Here is a 24,504-nt window from a genome sequence, read left to right as displayed (position 1 = left end):
GTTTACACCACAAATTAGCCCAAGGACCCTTCCAACTGCTTGGATTAAAGACATATTGTTTCATTATCCTATCTTGAATGTCATAGTACTACTAAATCTCTCTCTGTTGTAACAAAGGGATTTTTAACTTCCCTTTCATTGTGTGGGAGAGAGAGCGTTCCTGCAGGTATTTACGACTGTCATAAAACTGGTGGGGGGGGGGGGGGGGGGGGGGGGAATCTGGCGCCTATGATCCTCACCCAAAAGGGCAAGTCATGACACACACCCTAAACATAGTGGATGATGGAAAGGGAATACGCCACACACCTTGGTGTTGTTAACGTTTACAATACTCACCACCCAGCGTTCAGGATTTATCCCACGTTCTTTACCGGTACACATCCCTGATAGTAACATTGTTATAACTGTCTCTTCCATTTCCCCAAACCCATACCCTGACTGCCAACAGTATCCCTGTCGGGTGCAGGAGCTCTACAGGAAAGGGCAGTGCCCATCGTGGAGCAGACTTGTTGTCACAGGATGTATCAGATCCAGTCTTACGACTCTGAGACGGTAGACATCCTGTGGACACACAACCAGACACAACAAGCTAAACATTCCAATTCCCTTGGCAAACACACAGTCACACACATTTTTGAGTCTCTAAACATGTTTTTGTTCTGCTCTGTCTCTGGAGGCCCTCTTCCATAGGAAATGGGACATGGATCCAGGCTGGGGTGGTGAGTTTTGGACTGGGCTGTGCTCAGCGCAACCGGCCTGGAGTCTACGCCAAGATGTTTGCCTTCGATGATTTCATAAGAGCCAGAGGCCCAGCTCATAGGTGGGACCACACAGAGAGCAGCCAGTGGGGCTTGTGTACTAGGATACACCCAGGCTTCACTACTGCTGGCCATATAGGCCGCAAAACATCCCAGCCTACAGAAACCTGCAAAGATGCAGTAAATATGTAGATATACTAGACTTCAGACATCCAGTACATGTGCATACAACGGTGTTTGACAACCATAAACAGCATCTGTACAAGCACTAAACATCCAAATTGATATAAACAAGATGCATACCATGTAAGCATAAGTGAAACTATGTATAAAACATGAAATGTTTTAAGTAGGATGTAATTTAGCCTTCCATAGTCTACCGCGTCAGTATGGTGTCAAACAGCTCATATGAAAATGATTACATGAAGAAGCCATGAAGAAACCATCCATGTTCTGGTTCAGTGCCAATAGCCTAAATGTTGGTCTTGTTAAACAATAACGGTTTAAACATGCCTGACAAACACCCACTTAACCAAGATGGTTCTAAGGCCAATACCTAAAATGACAATTAGACTTGACCGACATACTGAAAATCCACCTGAAACATAACATGTGAGAATTTATTTTTATCTGGGTGTGTAAAACTTGTTTGTTTTGACTGAGATAATTTGAAACTCATGGGAAATTTTGACACCCCTCCATTCAGCAATGTGCATGACTCAAGAAAAACACCCTATTACACCCCTGCCCCACCAAAGCCATTTTTTATGTTACCTGGTGGCAGTCTGTGATTGAGTCTTTTGAGTGTGAAAATGATTTTTCCAATTCCATAGGATACACAATTGCCTAGAATTATTCATTTTTTATACCACATAAGACATTATGATTCTGGACCATTTCTAATAAAGGAGAAAATGTGTTTAATATAATTACTGTTCTATTAAAATTTCTGTCTACTTTTGTGGCAACTCAAGTATTTGACACATGGTCTCCTGAGCAGATGGAAATCCTAATTTCTTGCTTCATTGATAGATGAGAATTAAATGAGACAAACCTTGGGCTATGGATAAATTTGGCCCTTGATGACGCTTGTATTACGTCATGATGGTGTCGTCATCTGACATGCGATAGTGCATATTGCTGCATTCATGTGCTAGTCGGATCAAGGAAACTCGGACATTTCCGACTTAAGTGGTGCACGTGTCCAACTACAACCAGTTTGCAAGTCTGACATTTCCGAATAGCCCTTGAACGCGGCATATGACTGGAGGCTGAGACAACAATTATCTGCCTTTAGCAGCTAGTGTGACCTGCGGTCTTGAAGAATAGCCCAACGTTAGCTAAATAATCAACATCTGACAAGTTTGAGGGTTTTAAACGAGGAGATGGCGTCGAATGGTAAGAATACATAGGACAAGACGTTATGTCTGAAGTGGCCATTAAAAATTAAATATTAGCTAACGTCTGATGAAAAGGAGCTAGCTTGCAAGCTAACTATAACGTTCTATAGTATACATATTTGTTGTATTTTAGCTAGCTAGTCAATGAAACATTTACCATGTTTGTGTAACTGTTGGCAAGTGAACTTGTCAAGTCAAACAAAAGTTAGCTAGCCAAAGCAAAGACGGCTAACGTTCGCTAGTTGGATACGACAACCACCATTTTGTTTAGCTAGCTGCTAACGTTACAACAACCAACTGAACCAAGCAAGGAGAACGGTTTGTGCTAGCAACTGACCTAGTTTTGTAGAGGTCATCTTATTAGCTTGGTCGTTTAGTTAACATATTCGGAAAAGTCGGTGGAATAAGATTACTTATAGGCAGGGGTGAAAGTAGATGTAATATCTTATCGGCACGGGACACCAAGTGCGCGCACGCATTTTTTTTCTTTCATAGAGGTGAAATCATTGAATTGCAAGTAGAAGCCATATTCATTTCATACAGTGCATTCGGAAAGTATTCAGACCCCTTGACATTTTCCACATTTTGTTACGCTACAGCCTTATTCTAAAATTAATTAAATCGTTTTTTCCCCCATCAATCTACACACAATACCCCATAATAACAAAGCAAAAACTAAAAAAAACACTAAACATTTACGTAAGTATTCAGACCCTTTACTCAGTACTTTGTTGAAGCACATTTGGCAGCAATTACAGCCTCGATTCTTCTTGGGTATGACGCAACAAGCTTGGCACACCTATTTGGGGAGTTTCTCCACTCTTCTCTGCGGATCCTCTCGAGCTCGGTCAGATTGGATGGGGAGCATCACTTACCTCCCTTAGCTCCAAACTTCTTCCATTTAAGAATGATGGAGGCCACTGTGTGCTTGGACCTTCAATGCTGCAGAAATGTTTTGGTACCCTTCCCCAGATCTCTTTCTTAAAAAATCTTTCTTGGGCTCTACGGACAATTCCTGTGACCTCATGGCTTGGTTTTTGCTCTGACATGCACTGTCAACTGTGGGACTTTATATAGACAGGTGTGCCTTTCCAAAATCATGTCCAGTCAATTCATTTATCACAGGTGGACTCCAATTAAATTGTAGAAAGATCTCAAGGATTATCAATCTAAATAGGATGCACCTGAGCTCAATTTCGTGTCTCATAGCAACGGTTCTGAATACTTATGTAAATAAGATATTTCTGTTTCTTATTTTTAATACATTTGCCAAAATTTCTAAAACTAGTTTTCACTATCATTATTGGGTATTGTGTTTAGATTATTGAGGATTTTTTTAAATGTATTTAATTAATTTTAGAATAAGCCTGTAACGTAACAAAATGTGGAAAGGGGAAGGGGTCAGAATACTTTCCGAATGCACTGTATATAATGTCTGTATGCCTAGTAGCCTAGCCTTAGTAAATATTTGTCATATCACTTTTAACATAGGTGGCACGAAGCTATTTTTCACCATAAACATGCACCCTTATAATAAAGCATTCCATGCATCCTCGCGTTTGCAGACTTATGTAAGACAGCCTACAATTACTAATGTGATGGTTAGATTGGATAGTCATATTTTTTCATCTTAAATTATAACACAATCACTGATCGCAAAAAAGACTGTAAAATGCAGCGCAGGCTTAGGCTATAGGCCTATCAGATACATTTCTTGTGGGCATTTTATAAAGACATTTAATGCAATTCTACTGCACTTTATATGAATGTGGACATTAGTAGAATTGTTTTTAATACTATAAAAATTATAGGGTAGACTACTCTGCTGACACTGACAAACAGATCAATAAAAATGTTGTCTGATCCATGTAATTGGCATACGAAAAGGGAAGACGCATACAATATGACATCCATCTACCCTGGAGGAGGAAATGATTGTCAAAAACAAACAAAAACGACACTGACCCAATGATAAAGACAGTGAATATGCACACTCACCGGGGGTATGGCCGATGTTCTCCGCTGGTGCCAATAAGATACTAGGCTACTGTTCGCTCAATTAAGTTGAGAATTTTGTTAACGAAAAGACAGATTGGATTATTTTCATTGTACTCTCTTTACGGCAATAGCCATTTGCTTTCCAAACTGTTTTTCCGCAATTGTTTATTTAAATATTGTGATATGCCTGGATCTCTGCTTTTCATTGATAGTCGCAACTCAACTATCATCTAGGCCTATTTGGTATTTGCCTGGCACGCTGCCCAAATTGCGGACCCTTCCGACTGTAGGCTATGCGATTTAAAACAGTCCACAGTTTTTTTTACAATTTAAATAAGCTAATGATCCTCGGCGGCCAAATCATGCTTTCTGGTGTAGTAGCCTATTTTGAATGATTATTTCTTTCTGTGTAGACAGGAATAAGTTACTTAGACGAAATCATTTTGGCAATTTAATTCAATTGAATCTGGAGGCAAAAGAAACGCACACCTGTTTAGGCGAGGTGCTGGCTAGCGGAGTAGAGACCACTTGAAAAAGAAAATGAGAGCCGCCCACTCTAGAAGCTCGGATGCAATAATGTAATAACCTAATAACCAACGTTATAATGACAAACACTACGGGTCACTAGTTTACATAGTGTCAAAGGACACACGTGTCTGTAATCATGGCCAGACATGAATGGAACATATAAAAAACATAAATGGATAGCATACATTCATAGATCAAATTTGGCTACATAGGCCTACAAACATTTACATGATTACAGACACGTGTGTGTGTGTGTGTGTGTCCTTTGACACTATATAAACTAGTGACCTAACGTAGTGTTTGTCATTATACCCTGATGAAGACAGCTTGTCTGTTGAAACGTTGGGTTATTAGGTTATTCAATTATTGCATCTGAAGCTCTTAGTGTGCGGGTCTCCTTTTCTTTTTCTAATTTAATTCAATTTACCTGCAATTTGATGAATGGAAAGAGACACCTAAGTGTATTGTAATGACATTCTGCGATTGTCATTAGGCCTACACTTGTAGCCTGAATGGATCCATCCACTGTTGTCTGCGCACGCTTCGGTCTCACTCAGCCATTCATCTGTGCGTTTCTCGGCCGCGTGTCTCGGCTGCTCACTCATCACTCACCTGCCACAAATGTAAGTGCTCTCATTGAACCACAATGAAATTTGGGGAGCGTATACCTCCCAATTTCTTAAACGTTTCATGCGGCTGACATGCAGTAATGTTAAATAATGGTCTAATAGCATATCGTTTTTTGGGCATGTTGTATTAATTGTGATAGGCTGACGTTTTACCGGTGCGGCGTATCCCCACTATTTATTTTGCCGGGACGCCATACCGCCTTACTTTCACCCCTGCTTTTAGGGAACAAATAGCTAGCTCATAGGAACATACAGAGAAGGAACTGCAAGATGTGTCATAATAGCTTGGAAGAAATGCTGCGTTCAAAACCACTGGGAACTCTGAAAAATACAAGGTAAAATCATGACATCAGTGATCTTCAGGTCAGAAAGTTGGAGCTCTAGAAAGAGGCCTGAGATTCCGAGTTGGATGACCGTTGAAATCGATTTTTCCCAGTCGGAGCTTGTGTTTTTCCGAGTTCCTATTTGTTTTGAACGCACTGAAGTTGGAAGTTGGAGATTTCAGAGTTCCCAGTTGTTTCGGCATGAAGCCAAATTTGAAATTGAATACATGGAGCAGGGTGGAATTTTTTTTTAGTAAATCACGATTTAAATGTATTTTCCAAATGGCTGTGGTCACCAATGAATACATTAAATAGAGTGCATTCAGAAAGTGTTCAGGCCCCTTCCCCTTTTCCCAATTTTGGGAAAAAGTCAATGTGGAAAATGTCAAGGGGTCTAAATACTTTCTGGTGTGTGTGTGTGTGTGTGTGTGTGTGTGTGTGTGTGTGTGTGTGTGTGTGTGTGTGTGTGTGTGTGTGTGTGTGTGTGTGTGTGTGTGTGTGTGTAATGCAATGCACTGTGTGTGTGTGATATATATCATTTTTGAGAACTCACAATCACCAAAATAAAAGCTAGACTTTTAGGGAGAATCAAAAATTCCTAATAATTCATTCAGAAGTATTTTTGTCATGGCATGGGGCACCCATTGATTTTGATATGTTTAAGTCACTCAGATGGCATAAGCCATGGAAAAATGTTTAGAATTGCAGGAAACTCGCTTTAAAACTGCACTTTTTCTTTAAGCTCCATGGCAAGATCTGTAGAGTTGCAGGAAATTAGATTTTAAAACTTCCAATTTTTCATTCACCTTTTTAGCTATTAAAACGGTAACATTTTCACTGTGGCCAACAGGAAGGCCTCTAAAATTTCTGGTCTGTGACAGCACCATTGGCCACACCCATGGCCACGCCCCTGTCACACCCACCAGCTAAGCCCCATTTTGATTCCAAAAAAACCCTGGCTGCATATGAGATGGTGTGATTAGCCCTGACTCTATCCACCTCATCCTCCTTCACCCTCGTCGGGCAATCCAAAGACGTCGCTTCATGCTTCCCACCACAATTGCAACACTTCACGTTCTCCTCACTTCTACAACACATTAGATTATCTCCTCCACAACATGGACATCTCGGTTTTTACCCTCCTGCAGACACTTTCCACACGCCCAAAAGCTGTACAGTGATTACACTGCATCACTCTTGGGAGAAACGCTTTTACATGAGAATTCACATATCCGAATCCAGAAGACATAAAACAATTTCGAGGTTAGATGGATATCTATATTGAGACATAACATAGTATTTTTGTATACGGTTTTTAAGATTTCTCACAAAAACATGCATATCTCTGAAATGTTAATTGATCACTGCGTATACGGCAAGCCTTTTATTTTCAAAGCCTTTTACATTTAATTCAGTTCGTGTCGTGCTTATTTAGCTTTTTATGACCCACAGAAACAACTTTGCAGACGACCACCACAACATGTAAAATCCTCAAGTTACTGCGAGAGAAGCAACCCTGCTCTGTCAATTATACATTAGGCTACGAAATCTAAATGTTTTCATATAATGTTAATGATATGTTAGAGAGACCCCACTGAACAATTCAGAACATGAAGAATCATATTTGTCTTGGTAAAATGTGTTTTTTATAACATTTGAGGGAGATTTCATCACCAAAGCGTGTTTTCACCCACTAGGCAGAGTGGGTGGACACCCTACTATTAGGCTACCTCTACTGATCACATCCCTTTTCTTGTTCCTCAGATTACCCCCCGACTGCAGCCCAGGGGTGAGTCAAAATATGTGTATGGTATCCTCTCATTAGTGGTAGTTAACTTTATCCCGGATTGCTAAACCCAGAGCCAACTAAAGTTAAATGCATGGCTCTAGCTAAGTCCAGCCTACATTATTTTCTGCAAGCTTAATCAATTTACGAACACTACGTCAATGGAAAGGTCTTTTCTGTATGTATGTGAAGTCCTATATAGGTTATTTCTCACTGAAACTACTTGTCACACCAATTTTGAAGTGACCCATTTCTTATATTGAGATGAGATTTTATGTGCGTGTCGCCACTCCATATAATATGTGTTTGCTGCTTTCAGATATGGGTCCTATGGTGGTGGCCAGGCCAGCCTGATTGGCTACAGTCAGTCGTCCACCCAGCAGGGCTACGGCAGCAGTGGCGGCTACAACCAGAGCTCTGAGGGCAACTCCGCCTCCTACGGCCAGGGAGGCTACGGCTCTAACTACGGCCAGTCGCAGTCAGGTACGTCACCAACTGCACCATAATAAATCTTCATTAAAACCAGGCGCTATAGGTGTTGTGTTCCTCATGTTGTCTGGTCTCTAAGCGTTGTTTCCTGTTGTATTATCTGGCGATGGAGCTATTTATTGACCGTTTTTTTTGGGGGGCTTCCAAAATTGGTGCTTGGTAGCTTAAGTCTGCAGTTGCATATCCACCACACGTCCCCTCTCTCTCTCTCTCTCTCTCTCTCTCCCTTGCTGTGACCTTCCTTCAGGAGGATATGGTTCTCAGCCTCCATCCCAGGGCGGTCAGCCCTACAGCTCTGGGGGCTACAACAACAACAGTAGTAGTAGTCAGCCACCACAGAGCGGCTACAACCAGCAGTCGTCCTACTCTGGATATGGACAAGGGCAGTCTGCTGCTGCACAGTCTTCTACCAGGTGAGAGACTATGGAAGACTGTGTTTGTGAAGTTCTGCATTGTGGGATGAGCTTACAAAATGTGTTGATAAACATTGACATTTTGATGCATATGATATCCTTAGTGTTCCTAAACGTGAAAGCAGCTGGGCTTAAAATAACGTTGTTCCTTTTTTCTCCCTTTTCCACAGTAGCTATGGCAACAACTCCCAGCCCTCTAGCTACGGGCAGCAGCAGTCGCAGAGTGGGGGCGGGGGCAGCTATGGGAGCCAGAGCGGAAGTGGCTACGGGGGCAGTGGCGTTGGACAGAGTGGGGCTTATGGGGTCAGCGGGGGTCAGCAGCAGCCCGGGGGGGCTCCCTACAGCCAGGCCCCCAGCTACAGCTCACCCCCACCCCAGAGCTACGGCCAGCAGACCAAGTACAGTCAGGGGGGTGGAGGTAAGGATCCCCCTCTGATATTAGAGGTCCAGTTGACATTCATTCAAATGCACCCGCCCTTCTATTTTTGAGCACCCACCCGGAATCTCAACCTCAATTTCCTCCATCTACTATTCCACAGGATACAGAGGCAACTCTCCACCAATGGGAGGAGGGGGTGGAGGAGGGTATGGTGGCTCGGACGGAGGCTACGGAGATAGTGGAGGGCGAGGCCGTGGAGAAAGGGGAGGCGGCTTTAGGGGTCGCGGGGATGGTGACCGAGGATTTGACCGAGGTGGCGGACAAAGAGGCACAGGCGGCATGGGGTAAGGACTCAATAGCTCCGCTCCTCCACACACACACACACACACACACACACACACACACACACACACACACACACCCGCCTCAGTATTCACTTAGACTTCTTGCATCAGTCCCCCATAACATTTTTCTGGACTCACCACATAACAAAAGGACACACACACACTCAACTCTTGTATCTATGTTTGGATACATCTACACATCAGTCAGGTAAACACATGTGTAGTGTAGCTGATACTCAATCCAAAGTGTCTGTGTTTGGGCTATTAGAAGATAGGGAAGGGCATGGTTATTTGAATATCTGAACAGCCATTAGTATTCCATTACTTGGGAGAGTATTAGGATTGTCCCCGACTAAAAACAAATCTTGGTCGATCGAAAGTCGTCTGTTCTTTCGACCGACCAGTTTTTTTCCATAAATAGACACACCTTTATATGTATTAATAAAATCAACTAAACGCATTGAGCTTATGGTTTGATGAAATAAGACAAATGCCTCGAGGGCACCAGAGATCTAGATAACCAGAATAGAGAAACTTAACCTGAACCAATCTTCTCCTCCCACTCCTGATGGCTTTCAGATTCTGCCATTACGCTCCTGAAGTTGCCTGTAATAAGCTACAGGAGGAGTCTGCAACCTTTCTCATGTGGGATGACAATTTATCTGACCATTTCTACCGATCTGCGTGCCAGTTAGGGTTTTCATATGCACATTTTCGTGAAACAGTTTAATCTAATTTATAATAACATCTTCGTGTCTCAAAATCATTGTCATATGGTTAATCAAAATTCAATGCAAATTTAAATGAAATGATACAAACCTAAAAAGTAACTTCTGTTGTCAACTATGTAAAAATAGCCTACATAAAGCCAACAAATAAAAACATTGCAGCCTGCAGGTAGAAAATATACTGATGAAAAAAAATTATAAAAACAATCCTATAAATCACATTGGCTACACATGGCCTGTCTGCAACGAACTTGAAACATTGTATCAACTATTAACTTGGGTCAGGCCCGAAGCCTGCCCTTGCGAATTTGCAACCTTGTATAAAATATTATGGGTGCTCAGTTTCCCTCACCAGTGAGCTCGGGACAGACACAGCTGTAGGCTATTTGAGCAAGGGATAAGAAGCAGTGGTTGACTTGGGCAGGAACTCTACCGGAGCTGAATATGGGCACCTCAAATTTTCTACTGTATGAGCTCCTGTTCCTCTTATAAAATATTAGCTTAAAAGTATTGTGGAGCTCCTGCACCTAAATATAAACAGTACCAGCACCCAAAATGAGTACCGGAACCTATTTCAGTCCAAGTCAAGCACTGATAAGAAGTAATCAGGTAGGCCTATTTTATGACATTTCCACTGGATCAGAGCATGCCATTTTTCCCATTTCACTCTGAGTGCTTATTGAAAAGGAGAGAGCTGGAAAGATTTTCAAATACATTGAGGAACTATTGTCATTCTCAATGGATGTAAAGACAGACTTTGTTGCTGTTTGAGGTGAAGAAAACATTACTTTGAGAAGCTCCACAGGTCATTAGTGGTGGTGTGTTAAGCCAATCAGAAATACTATCAGATCCCCAAATGGGCACATTTATATGCCTATATTTACTCGCAGACCAGGTAGCCTATAGGACTACTTCCATGCATGCACGTCTTAACTCATCATTGACAGGAGCTCTCCAAACAAAGCCAATGACTAAATTGACTTGTTAATGAAATGAACCAAAACTTGTTTCTCACAAGTGTAGCATTGTTTGCAGAGTGCACAACCTATGTGTCCACTCCGACTGGAATAATAGCCTAATATTGAATGCATTAGCAGAAATGATAGGAATTAACGTTAAATGTACTACTGATATATGTAATGGGGAATTGATATACACTAACAATCAAATGCAAACAATTCACACAATGAAGTTATGAAACAATGAATGCAAACTGGCAGGAGAGAGCACATCCTGGAGAGAGAAGTGCATCTGGGCACATGGTCAATCTGACATCTGCATTGGCCATGCAGCATTTACGGTGATACGGCCTCAGCAGGAGTCAGGGCATTCATACTTCTTGTGTTTCGTGGAGCAGTGCAGAGCTGTTGTCAAGAAAGTGAGTTTGTTTTCTACAGGATGTACCGCCTCCACCTACCGTCAACCAATCATGTCAATGCGGAGTTCTACAGAACCCTCCGCATTGTTACAAAATTTGGGAGGCGCGTGGCGATGCGGTGAGGAGCTCGATTTGGCTTCTGCATTCCTCTGGAGGCTCCGCAATTGCGTCACACTTTCCATATGGAGCCTCCGACCACATTTTCGAATCAAGAATAAGTTTAGTCTAGGCCTCCAATGGATTAGTTCACTGAGATGGGCTTGCGAGCGCGCGTGTGTGTGTTACTGCTCGACTAAAACGATCTCGGTCGACCAACAGCCTAACGACTAATTGGGTTCAGCCCTAGTGTGTTTATTATTATTATTATTTCTATGACATTGCTACATAGCCTATAAGGATAGACCATTACATTCCACATTTTTATTAAAAAACTGTTTTGACAGTTTTTACAGGTGCGCCCCATTTAAAAAAAGACGCACTGTCAGCCTAAACACGTTTCACACGTGTAGCTAGTTGTTATTGTCTGTCAATCAAAGCGCTGCTACAGTCAGAGGCTCCATGTGTAGCAAGTGATGTCAGAGATTTCTAATCAATGCAGAATGGGATTCAAATTAGAATTAAGTTGGCCAAATGAGGAGGAGGAGTAGGCTGCAATGATCAACCAACAGGTAGGCTGTTGTTTCACTCACACAGCGTGCTCGAGTCACGCAAGCAAGTCTCCATTTGAAGTTTTTCTTTAAAACCTGTATTTCAACTATCCTGATATCCCCCCGAAATACTATCGCCAGTCTGATTTGTACAGAAACAACTCAGTGGTGAAATGATTGTCTTGGTGACATTGTCGGTTACCTGGAAATCCAAGGGGGACAAGGAAAGATGTAATTGTCCACGTGAACTGTAGGAAGCGCTTGTCAATTTGATCAATGAAAAATGGATGCACTGGTGCAACTATAATAATGGAAAACTCAAACTCAGTAGGGGTTGAATAGTTTGGAGTTGTATGTGCAAGCGACCCATGAGACATGACAAAATAACAGTGTTCTGGCTGGTTATAGGGGTTGTTTACAAAGGAAGGAGTTTTTGAATGTGATAAAGACATCGGTCTTAGGTTCTCCCAATTATTTGGTTATTAAATAATTTACTTCAGTCCCCATGTTCTCCTCGCTGCCTGTTATCTATGGAACCTGAACTGAGTGTCATACTAGCGTTGTGCACGTTCACACTGACAAAACTGCCCATGCTCAAACCAAGCACACGCAATCCATGGCTACAGGGAAATGCTGTGTAAAGTGCACATTTGTGTTTGTGGTTGCTTGTGTGCAAATACAGCATCACCAAAGCCACTGTGATGAAGTAAGCCGAATCCTACTAGCATTAACTACCTAGCTGTGCAACTGACTCCTAGTAACAGTTGTGTGGTTCTTTAAAAGCTGAATACTGCTAAACGTCATCCGTATTAACTTTAAACATGCTATGTTGCTGAAATGTTAGCAATTAGCAAGAGATGTAGTCATTATCACATTTCATCAAGAGTTATCTTCTGCTTACATTGGCAGCCGTGTGACAATTTATTTATCATAGTGAACTATTTGAAGGGTCTCACTGGCAAACCTTTGTGTGCACACTGACACTGTCCACACACAAACACACCACATGACCTTGCCATCCTCCCACTCCACCCTCCTCTTCACCTTTTTTATAACGCCACTTTCCCACCCACCCTTTACTGTGTGATATGATGCTTTAATAAATCTCTGAATCTCCTCCTAGGCTCTCACCTCTCCATGGTGGGCTTCTGTTTTTCATTTTGTTTTCATTTTGTTTTTTTCTCTTGAGGAAAGGGGGAATGGTAGAAAGAAGGAAGGACAGGCAGGAGAAATTCACTGAGAGGACTATAGGCAGGGGTTAAAGAATAAGAGTTGCAAGTGCAACATGGACGCACTGACTGGTCAGTTAGAAAGGATGTCAAAGACCTACCTAGGAAGTGTGCTCTTAAGACAATGTCAAAGTCTCAAGACGGTCACCTATATAGAAAATATCAAGGAAGGTTTCACGAAACTCCTTTCTGTAGGTGCTTAATTTATGTTTAATTGGATGCCGCAGCTGTTCTTGCAGTGTTATAAAACAGTGTACAACACGACACAGCAGTTCCAGGAAACAAGAACATTTGGTCTGAGTTGGTTTCAGAGATCAATGCAAAAGGAGTGTTAAATGATCTCTTGTACAAAGGAAGGAGAAGTGACTGTGGACAATTTTGATCTTCGGATTAAAACCCACTTGCAAACAAGATGCAAAGGTCTTCAAAACTGACCTCCGACGACTCAGTTGTATAGGAGAAGGGACAAATCCTAGGGTGGTTCCAAAGAAGAGATAGGGGGTGAACAAAGTAAGAGAGAAGTGAAAAGAGAGTAAAGGGGATGGGGTAAAAAGGGGGTGGAAACCCCCCCTAGAGAGAGATTTGGCTCCGTCCACACCAGCCTTCAATGCGTCTCGCCTTTCTCTCCTCATCAGAATGGGCGATCGTGGAGGATTCAATAAGTTTGGTGGTAAGTGACAAAACTCTTTTAAATAAGAGATTTGGTGGGTTTAAACAGTCAAGCTTAAAGGGAGGGGGGAAAAACAAGATATAAAAGGTTTAGATTATTGGGCCCAAAAAGGAAACTGGCCCCGGAAATTAGAACTATTATGTGATGGTTTTTGAACGTGGGAAGAGGGAATTGATGTCGGAAGAACAACCAATATGGGAAGTATCACACAAAGTTAGCTAACTAGGAAAGATTGGTCATGATTTTATCTTAGAAACAAAACTAATATTCAGGAGTTCTGGGTAGAATGGAAAGAAAGCATAGCATATTGAGGTGAAAAAGGGTCATGATAAAAAAGCAAAACGTAATTAGGATTTAAGGTCTTTATTATTCATTAGATGGGTTGCTTTCAACAGATCTCTTGGTCCTGTTTTGCTCAGTTGACACTAGGATTGTGTGGTTTTGATTCCAACTGGGCTCACCCATACAATAGACATAAGCACGCGTGACTGTAAGGCTGGAGCTACACTGGGGCGGCAAGCGTTCAGCGTCGCGTCGACGCTGGAGAAGCGGGATAATTGATGTCATTGTAATAAATGGAAGCAGCCACACCCCAGGCTCGTCTGCTTGGTCTGATTTGCAAGCGTACCCCGGAATTCTTGCGGCCTTGTGCCTCTGGGTTAAAAAACTCAGTGGTTGTCTTTCTTCGTTTACTTGATGCTTTTTCAGTTGTCGTAAATTCAAGTTATTAAATGGGCTACAAAGGAATTAGTTAAATGATCCTTAAAAACAAAAGAAATATCCTTTCCTATATGCAACCTCGAGGCGTACCCCTTTTCAGCGATGACTCAGCTCGTCTTTTGTTATTTAGGGCTTATTGTTATATTTGTCATGACTGTGGGTGCTTGAACTTACGCACACTTAATGATTCCTTTCAAATTTCGATTTTGCATCCATGTGAGCTAATTTTCATTGACTGTATTGCTCACTGTGAGTGCGTGTATGTAGAACCTTAAGTACTCGGGCAAAATGACGCTGACGCCATGCTTTAATGTAGCTCCAGACTAAGTCACCTTGGATAAAAATCAGCAATTCGTATTATATCTTAGTTGTCTTGTTTTTTTTCTTATGTAATACATCTATAACACCTCAATATGCTATGTAGCACATGATGGATGTACTGCATGTTGTCACCTCAACAGGTAAGAAAAATCAGTGTGTATGTTCCATATCAGAAATGTCACTGTCGTGTTTGGTACTGTGTAGGGTAGTTTACACTGCACTCCAAAATCCTTAGCAGCAGAGGGAGCTGTACAGTTGATTTGAAGTTACCTTGCTTTAATCTTCTGAATTTAAGTCACTGGGCTCTAAGATGATTTGAGTTGAGGCGGAAGGTCTTTCTAAGTGTCAAAGTTTTAATGTGCCTACCTGGGTGATTGAATCTGAACAATGGGTGTTGCCCCCCCCCCCAAAGGTCAAATAAGGTATTTCTTCTTGCTTGAGAATATTTTGACAAAAGAGTTGTTCCCAGATAAATGGTCAGGGCTGTTACAGCCGCCACAACGGTGTCAAAAGTGTTGCTGATTTCTTATTTTTTTTTACAAAAGTATCCTCACAATATTCTATAATATGTGTGATGACATCAAATTGCAGGGTGAACTCTAAGGAAAGCAACTGACGTAGGGTGTTTGGTTATGTTTCTCCCTTTCCTTCTGTAATGCTATGCTCACTGTTGCCTTGTTCGTGTGAGGAATTTGGCTCTCTGCACCTTCTGGTTTCTAAATGCTGTCGAAGTGTACTGCCTAGACAGTCCACTTAAAATATCATGGGTGGAAGTACTGATCATGGTAAAGTCTTCAATGGTGGTATTGATGGTCACCATCTTGGACTTACATGCTGACTACACTGGCGCCATCGTGCTCACATGTTGAATATATCCATCCACACCAGACACGATCATGACATGCAGGTTAAAATATCAAAACCAACTGTGAACCATCTATATTAGTTTTGGGGCAGGTCGAAACATGCATGAAGCATTCATGGACATTGGGTTATTTTATCTGACATGGTCCTCTCTTTAGCTGGTTCTTTTGTCGAATTTTGACCCAGAGTCATACAAAAGTGTGTGTTTCTCTACTCTGACAGTTAATCCACAGACAACAATGGAAACCTACTTAGTTATCTTTAAGTTTGTCTTCCAAGCGTGGGTTTGTATCTTCCTAATATCCAATAAGGGAGGAACTTGCACCACATGAAGCGTCTTGAATAAAACCAAGTTCGATTTTAGCGCTTGGCTACGCAGACTCTCATTCACATGCGAAATGATTGAATAACATGTATGTGTACATTTTATTTTGCACTGCTCACGCACGCAATATAGCCAGTGTGGTTTGCATGTTAGTCATTCCTCCTTTGACTATGGAAGTCAAAGGTCAAGCATAGACAGATTTAATGCATCTACTGTCCCGTGTAATTTAACAGTATGTATCTAAAGAAAATACTTAATCCTTACTCTGGTTCTGTAACGGCATTGATCAGAGGGAAGGGAACAGAATGGGAAATATGTATGAGGAGAAAACTGTTTGCGCCCAGGTAGGTAGTTCTCAAAACACAAAAGGATTCTTGTGGTGTTGCAAGGGTGCACTAATGACCCCTCTCATCTTGTAACTGGTGTGGTCCACTAAAGAAATGAAGTGTTTGTTCAGCGTATAAATTGTTCTTGTACCAGAGACCTGTTTGTGGCAAACAGTGCTCCAGGGGAAAGTCCATTTTCTCAAACCGGTAAATTAAGTGTTGACGCATGACTGGAAGGAAATAATGACTGCCATGCAGTCGTAGTATTGTCATGATGCTTGTGATATGTCAGAGGTGGGATCCATACACTATCAAAGAGTAATGTTAAACTCTTGGTTAGGCCTTGTTTCCTGTTGAATGTCCTCAGTTGTTTGTGTTGACGTAGTTAAGCAGAATATTTGAAACGGCACTAAAGCATGATGAATTCTTGGTCCCCTCCCAAAAATAGATAGATATATTTATCACAGTTCACACTCACCTTATTGTCAAGATTCTCTCCACACGAGATGAAAACAGAACAATATCACACACAGTGAAATCAACAGACAAGTCAAATCTTGGTCTCAAAAATGTTGTACAGTGAGCAAAGTGGGTTATCTTGGCCACAAAGAGCACAGCTTCTGAAAGTGGCCACGGTGTGGGTAAAACGATAGCAGCAACACAATCGCATGGTAAAAGAGTTGGACCTCTGAGTAAAGTATACTGAACAAAAATATAAACGCAACATGTGAAGTGTTGGTCCCATGTTTCATGAGCTTAAATAAAATATCCCCTACATTTTCAGAATTTGGCAGTACATCCAACCGGCCTCACAACCGCAGACCATGTGTAACCACGCCAGACCAGGACCTCCACATCTGGCTTCTTCACCTGTGAGATGGTCTGAGATCAGACACCTTCTCAGGGATGCTCATCTGTATGCTTGTTGTCCTCACCAGGGACTTGACCTGACTGCAGTTCGGTGTCGTAACTGACTTCAGTGGGCAAATGCTCACCTTCAATGGCCACTGGCATACTGGAGAAGTGTGCTCTTCACGGATGAATCCCAGTTTCAACTGTACCGGGCAGATTCCAGGCAGCGTGTATGGTGTCATTTGCTGATTTCAACGTTGTAAACAGAGTGCCCCGTGGTGGGGTTATGGTATGGGCAGGCATAAACTACAGACAAAAAACACAATTGCATTTTATTGATGGCAATTTGAATGCCCAGAGATATTGTGACGAGATCTTGGAACCCATTGTTGTGCCATTCATCCGTCGCCATCACCTCATGTTTCAGCATGATAATGCACAGCCGCATGTCGCAAGGATCTGTACACAATTCCTGAAAGCTGTAAATGTCCCAGTACTTCCATGGCCTGCATACATGTCACCCATTGAGCATGTTTGGGATGCTCTGGATCTACGTGTACGACAGCGTGTTCCCACCAATATCCAGAAACTTTGCATTGCCAGTGAAGAGGAGTGAGACAACATTCCACAGCACACAGTCAACAGCCTGATCAACTCTATGCGAAGGGGATGTGTCGTGATGCATGAGGCAAATGGTCACACCAGATACTAACTGGTTTTCTGATCCACGCCCCTACTTTCTTATTTAAATTTTTTTTAACGTACGCTACATGACAAAGTATGTGGACACCTGCTAATCGAACATCTCATTCCAAAATCATGGGCATTAATATGGAATTGGTCCCCCTTTACTCTTCTGGGAAGGCTTTCCACTAGATGTTTGAACATTGCTGCACGGACTTTCTTCCATTCAGTCACGAGCGGTAGGGCACTGATGTTGGGCGATTTAGGCCCGCAGTTGGCGTTCCAATTCATCCCAAAGGTGTTCGATGGGGTTGAGGTCAGGGCTTTGTGCAGGCCAGTCAAGTTCTTCCATACCGATCTCAAAAAAAACATTTCTGTATGGACCTCGCTCTGTGCACAGGGGCATTGTCATGCTGAAACAGGAAAGGGCCTTCCCAAACTGTTGTCACAAAGTTAGAAGCACAGAATAGTCTAAAATGTCATATGCTGTAGCATTTAAGATTTCCTTCACTCCCACCCCAAACCATTATTCCTCCTCCACCAATCTTTACACTTTACAGGTAGCGTTCTCCTGGCATCCCCCAGATTCATCCGTCGGACTACCAGATGTTGAAGTGGGATTCCTCACTCCAGAGAACACTTTTCCACTGCTCCAGAGTCCAATACGCTTGGCATTGCGCATGGTGATCTTAGGCTTGTGTGTGGCTGCTTGGCCATGGAAACCCATTTCATTAAGATCCCGACGAACAGTTTTTGTGCTGACGTTGCTTCGAGGCAATTTAGAACTCTGTAGTGAGTGTTGCAACCGAGGACAGACTATTTTTATGCGCTTCAACACTCAATGGTCCTGTTCTGTGAGCTTGTGTGGCCTACCACGCCGCGGCTGAGATGTTGCTCCTAGATGTTTCCACGTCACAACAACAGCACTTACAGTTGACCAGGGCAGAAATGAAGTGGGTGTTGTGTCAAGAAGCAGTGCGGCTGGGTTGTGTTTCGGAGAATGCACAGCTCTCGACCTTCGCCTCTCCTGAGTCCGTACGGGAGTTGCAGTGATGGGACAGGACTGTAACTATTAATTTGATGACACGAAATTGGGGAGAAAAAGGGATAATAAAAAAAAAAAGCATAAAAAAACATCAATATCGAGACATTGGAGTTGCATTTGTCATGTGAAATCCATAGATTAGGGCCTAATTTATTTATTTAAATTGACTGATTTCTTTATGAACTGTAACTCAGTAAAATTTTAGAAATTGTAACATGTTGTGTTTTATATTTTTGTTCCGTTTATGTCAGATCAAAGGGTGGATCTGGTTTTATGTGCAAACTTAGAAATAACATGGAAACTTGAGACAAATGGTGACAAACCTGAATGAATGTGAACGTCCCCAGGCAAACAATCCGTAGTGGTTCCTTGTTCATATCGACCACTGGGTTCAATGATCTCTTCAGCCCCTTGTGTTAAATGCATTCATTCCTAGTAATGCTGGTTGGTACATGTGGAATGAATGTATCATCAATAAAACGGGATGCTAAAAGTGGAATGAAAGGTTTATTTGATAAAGGTGAGAAAAAAAACTGTCAATTGTTTCTGGTTGTAACTCTTCTGATGAATTGATAGGAAGGTTGTACGACGTACACTATGGGCATCGTGGGTCATTATTTCACTTCAATTGTGTCTCAAATCTGGAGTCTGGTCTATGGCAAGCATACACTGTAATGGTCCATGTCAGGTATACACGACACAAAAGGCATGTAGAACGGTATACCACTAGGTGTGTTTTGGGTGAGTGGTTTTGTAGGGATGAGAGAATCGAAAGAATGCATAGTTGTGAATGTGCAAAAGTTGTGGGACTGTAGAATAGTAGTATGTGTGGCACTTTTGTAAGTGTCCACTTACAAAAACTTAAATATCCTTTTTCTTCCTGAAGGACCGAGAGACCAGGGACCTGGTGGGCCCAGCTCCAGTAAGTACTGACCTCTGACAGTTGATAGTGCTACAATTAGAACTGATTATGTTTCTTGCCATCATGTTATTAAGTTCATTAGTGTGTCAGTATACGGTTCTGGAATATCTAGGTCAGCAGCAGTATGCATCTTGCTTTTCTGATCTGCTCCTACCTTTGTAAATTGTGTATATTAGTTATGTTAAGAAGTATTTGTCTTTTCTGGGATATAGATCAGAACCACCTTACATAATGAATGTGACTGTGACTGTGTATGAACCCTATGCTGGCCTGACCACCTCCCTACAGTGGAAGACCAGGATAACTCTGACAACAACACCATCTTCGTGCAAGGCATGGGAGATGGCTATACTGTTGATTCTGTGGCTGACTTCTTCAAGCAGATCGGCATCATCAAGGTACCGACCTGCCTACCTTTTATTTATTGATTGATTGAACTCCCTTAACACCTCCCTCCATTGAATTATACCTGACACACTCATCACTGCCCTGACTTTGGTGCATGGGTGGCATCTTTTCCTGAGGCTTTGCTGTAGATTACTAACATGCTATGTTTTGAGTGGTAGGCCATTGTGTTTACCTATGCAATGCTTACATTAATGCATTTTACTTCTGTATCTTAATGTAGCTTTTTTTGTCAATCCATCTCTCGTTTTCTACTCGTTCTCTCCCTCAATCCCCCCATCTCACTCTCTCTCACCCTCTCCCACTTTCTCTCTGTCACACTCTCCATCCCTCCCTTTTTCTCCATCTGTCAGATCAATAAGAAGACTGGTCTGCCCATGATCAACCTGTATACAGACAGAGAGACAGGGAAGCTGAAGGGCGAGGCCACTGTGTCCTTTGACGACCCCCCTTCTGCCAAAGCTGCCATCGACTGGTTTGATGGTGAGGGGATTACCTGTGGAGAAACTGTTGTTTACATTGTTTTGGGGGGGGGGGGGGGATAAAATATTTTACTGAAACTTACAACATGAAATAGATAAGTGAAAAAAGCAGCATGGTGGGTCACTGCATCTCTCCATTTGAATCATTTTCTGTAACTTTAAGTGTAGTCTCTGAGCATTTTGTTTTTCTTATAGGTTTGTTTATTGAAGAAAATGGGTACAGTCAGTGATTTTCACTTATTGCCCTTCATATTTGTGTTTTGTAAATGTTATATAATATTCTATTGTTTTGTCTGTTGCAGGGAAGGACTTCAAAGGGAACCCCATCAAGGTGTCCTTTGCGACCCGCAGGGCGGACTTCGGAGTAGGACGGGGTGGGGCTGGCGGCATGAGAGGAGGACGAGGAGGTGAGGCAGAGTTTGGTGGTGAGTTGGTCATTATAGGGTCGGCTCAATTGGGTTAGTCAATTCCACTTCATATTAGTCCACGTAGGATATGAATTGAGGGTTTTTAATTTGAGTTTCAGTTAATTTACAAAAATGATTGAATTGAAAGGGAACTGTTCCAGAAAAACTGCTTGCCCCCCCCCCCCCCAATGGAAAGGGGCCAAGTATCTGTATAATTTTGTATAGCCCATGGTTAGGAGGGCGTGAGTGAGGGCACAGTATGATTTAGCCCTTATTCAAGACCATTGAACGTGCCCTTTAGCCTTGAGGGAAATGCTCAGACGCTCCTCAAATATTCTGTCTAAATGCAATTTTGGAAACATTTGGAACTTAACTTTCATATAAGCGAGAAATACTTTTTCAAATTTAAAAGATACACTTACTGTATTCAGTTTAGGAAAGTTGTACCCGGCTGTATTTTGAGAAGCGTGATCCAGCTATGAAATATGGAATGGTCCAATGGAAATGCGAGCGCAAGGTAAGAGGATGTGTCATAGCTGAGGAGGTGTGTGAAAACAGCCAGATGCAACGTTGCTTGACTGTGCACAGTAAGGGTATCTTTTGGTTATTTCTTGCTTATATGAAAGTTTATTTTCAAAGGTTTCCAAAACCGTATCGCTAGTGAGGATTAATAACGTTTCTAAATGTTAAAACCGAGCCTTCGGATTGTAGTTCGTTGACCAAGCTGTGGTCCGGACCTTTAGTTGACAAATCAAGGGCTGGGTATGCCCCCCTCGGGTTCTCGAGAGCTAAGTATGATTGTACCTCTCCTGTATATTCTAACCCTCTCTCTGTAGGGCCGATGGGTCGTGGCGGGTTCGGAGGTGGTAGAGGTGGTGGTGGTGGTGGTCTCTCTGGCGACAACGGTGGCCGTGGCAATGGAGGACAGCAGAGAGCTGGAGACTGGAAGTGTTCCAACCCGTAAGTTGGGGCTGAGGTGTGTGTGGACTGGAAGTGTTCCAACCCGTAAGTCAGGGCTGAGGAGTGTGTGGACTGGAAGTGTTCCAACCCGTAAGTCAGGGCTGAGGTGTGTGTGGACTGGAAGTGTTCCAACTCGTAAGTCAGGGCTGAGGTGTGTGTGGACTGGAAGTGTTCCAACCCGTAAGTCGGGGCTGAGGTGTGTGTGGACTGGAAGTGTTCCAACCCGTAAGTCGGGGCTGAGGTATGTGTGGACTGGAAGTGTTCCAACCCGTAAGTCGGGGCTGAGGTATGTGTGGACTGGAAGTGTTCCAACCCGTAAGTCAGGGCTGAAGTGTGTGTACTGGAAGTGTTCCAACCCATAAGTCAGGGCTGAGGAGTGTGTATATTTTGGGGACGAGGATGGGAGTGAGCTGCTAGTTATGATGGTGTGTGTCTGAGATTCTCTGTCTCTTTCATTTCAGGGTGTGTGGGAACCTGAACTTTTCGTGGAGGAATGAGTGTAACCAGTGCAAGTCCTCCAAACCAGAGGGGGCCGGAGGTGGCATGTCTCCTATGGATGGAGGCGGTAAGGCTGAAACCAACGTTCTGCACGGGCTTTCAGACTTTAGCCAAAGGTTTTAGTCTTTAGTCTAGCGTTTTAGCCTTTTAGGAGCAGCTTAGTGGCTGAAGGAAGTCTTGTGTACAGAGAATTATTTGCTTATGTACTAACAAAGACTAATGGATGAGGTGTAGACTGCCTTTTATACTAGGCCATGTTAGCCAGCCTAGTGGCCAAGGGCACAGTTAAACTGGATGCCAGTCGTAGCTCTGTGTTTACTCGTTTTAATGACATTTTCCCCCTTTTTTTTGTCTCTTAACTCTCTGCATTTCTGTTTGTCAGGAGGTTTCGGTGGAGACAGAGGAGGTCGTGGGGGTTTTGACCGTGGGGGATTCCGGGGCCGAGGGGGTGACAGAGGTGGATTCCGAGGCGGACGCGGAGGCGGAGGCGACAGGGGTGGATTTGGACCAGGCAAGATGGATGGAAGGTAAGAAGGTGCATGTGTCCCAACATTGTACATAGACAATGACTTATTCATGTACACTATATATACAAAAGTATGTGGACACACCTTCAAATTAGTGGATTCGGCTATTTCTGCCACACCCGTTGCTGACAGGTGTATAAAATCAAGCACACCGCCATGCAATCTCCATTGACAAACATTGGCAGTAGAATGGCCTAACTGAAGAGCTCAGTGACTTTAAATGTTGCACCGTCATATAATGCCACCTTTCCAACAAGTCAGTTTGTCAAATTTCTGCGGCTCAGCCATGAAGTGGTTTGCATACAAACACCCTGGTCCACACACACATACAAATACTAGATTCAAACTCAAGTGCACACGCATCCATTTTTTGACTTTTAAATTAATGATGTATATCATTGATTCTTAAAGAATGTAACTTAACTATATAAAGGCCTCATGACCTTATTTCAACTGTCGTACCCCATTAGAACCCAAAATATAAGCTTGTTTTACAATTTTTTGTTTTACTGCATCGTTTTTACGCATCTCACACGCCACATTTCAGAATACCCTACAATTGGACACACTAGTGCACGTGTCAAACTCTTTCCACGGAGCGCGGAGTGTCTATAGGTTTTCGCTCCTCCCTTGTACTTGATTGATGAATAAAGGTAACTAATTAGTAAAGAACTCCCCTTAACTGGTTGTCTTGGTCTTAATTGAAAGGAAAAAACTAAAACCCGCAGACTCTAGGCCCTCCATGGAATGAGTTTGACAACGCTGCTCTGGTGTCTTTGGTAAATGACCTCTTCCAAGAAGAATGTATGTTTATTTTATAGTTATGTTTTTGTGTTTGTTTCCCACCTTGAGTGATTACATTTCTCCAGCCCCATCTTTGATTTTTACCCAAACGGTGGTGGGGTGTCCCTTGGTTACTTTTTAAACCCCTTTAACAACGTGACAAATGTCTTTCTGTTGTAGGGGTGAACACAGACAGGACCGCAGAGACAGGCCCTACTAGACCAATGCCACTCCAAGCTGGGACTAGTTCTCCATCCTGCTCCTCCTCTCCACACCACCTCTCCTACTTTCCTCTAGGACCCACCGCCCAACTCCCTCCCAAACCCTCCTTTTATACAGCGTTACAAGTTGTTACTTTGACCATGTTTCTTGACTGTTTTGACAGACCTGACTATCCCACAAACACTCACACTCCCCATATACCCCACTCCCTCAAGTTTGGTAAACTTGGTTTTATTTGTTCTTCAAGAGCTCTTTACATTTGTTGCTGTCTTTTGAGTTGTTTTGGAATCTTAATGTTTTGTTTTTAAAATTAAAGTATTTATAAAACCAAAAGTGTTTTGATTTGTGTGGAGGTTCAGGCATCAAACAATATCTCAGGACTATTTCAAACTTTTGGTTGTGAGTTGATACACAAGATCTTACACCACTCAAACATTTCTGTGGTAATTCTGAATGTACCAC

The 24,504-nt window shown here is 42.5% G+C and overlaps 1 protein-coding gene across 4 annotated transcripts; it reads left to right on the top strand.

The window, feature by feature from the left end:
* Positions 1-1,972: 1,972 nt before the first annotated feature.
* Positions 1,973-24,375, top strand: fus (FUS RNA binding protein). Of its 4 annotated transcripts, none has more exons than XM_082973022.1 (15): positions 1,973-2,156; positions 7,401-7,425; positions 7,742-7,905; positions 8,159-8,324; positions 8,498-8,742; positions 8,864-9,047; positions 13,665-13,699; positions 19,723-19,758; positions 20,047-20,156; positions 20,517-20,646; positions 20,948-21,070; positions 21,889-22,012; positions 22,474-22,577; positions 22,893-23,037; positions 24,001-24,375. In XM_082973022.1, the coding sequence occupies exons 1-15, from the start codon at positions 2,144-2,146 to the stop codon at positions 24,038-24,040; spliced, it is 1,644 nt and encodes a 547-aa protein (XP_082829148.1). In that variant the 5' UTR covers positions 1,973-2,143; the 3' UTR covers positions 24,041-24,375. The 4 variants fall into 4 exon arrangements, with proteins under 4 accessions (XP_082829148.1, XP_082829149.1, XP_014047746.3 ...); XM_082973023.1 differs by having other exon boundaries at positions 1,975-2,156; positions 8,495-8,742; positions 20,948-21,052; XM_014192271.3 differs by having other exon boundaries at positions 1,976-2,156; positions 8,495-8,742.
* The last annotated feature ends 129 nt before the right edge of the window (positions 24,376-24,504 follow it).

Source organism: Salmo salar, chromosome 03 (genome assembly GCF_965601325.2).
Source record: "Salmo salar chromosome 03, fSalSal1, whole genome shotgun sequence".
Classification (NCBI taxonomy): Eukaryota; Metazoa; Chordata; class Actinopteri; order Salmoniformes; family Salmonidae; genus Salmo; species Salmo salar.
This window is presented reverse-complemented; position numbering and strand designations above follow the sequence as displayed.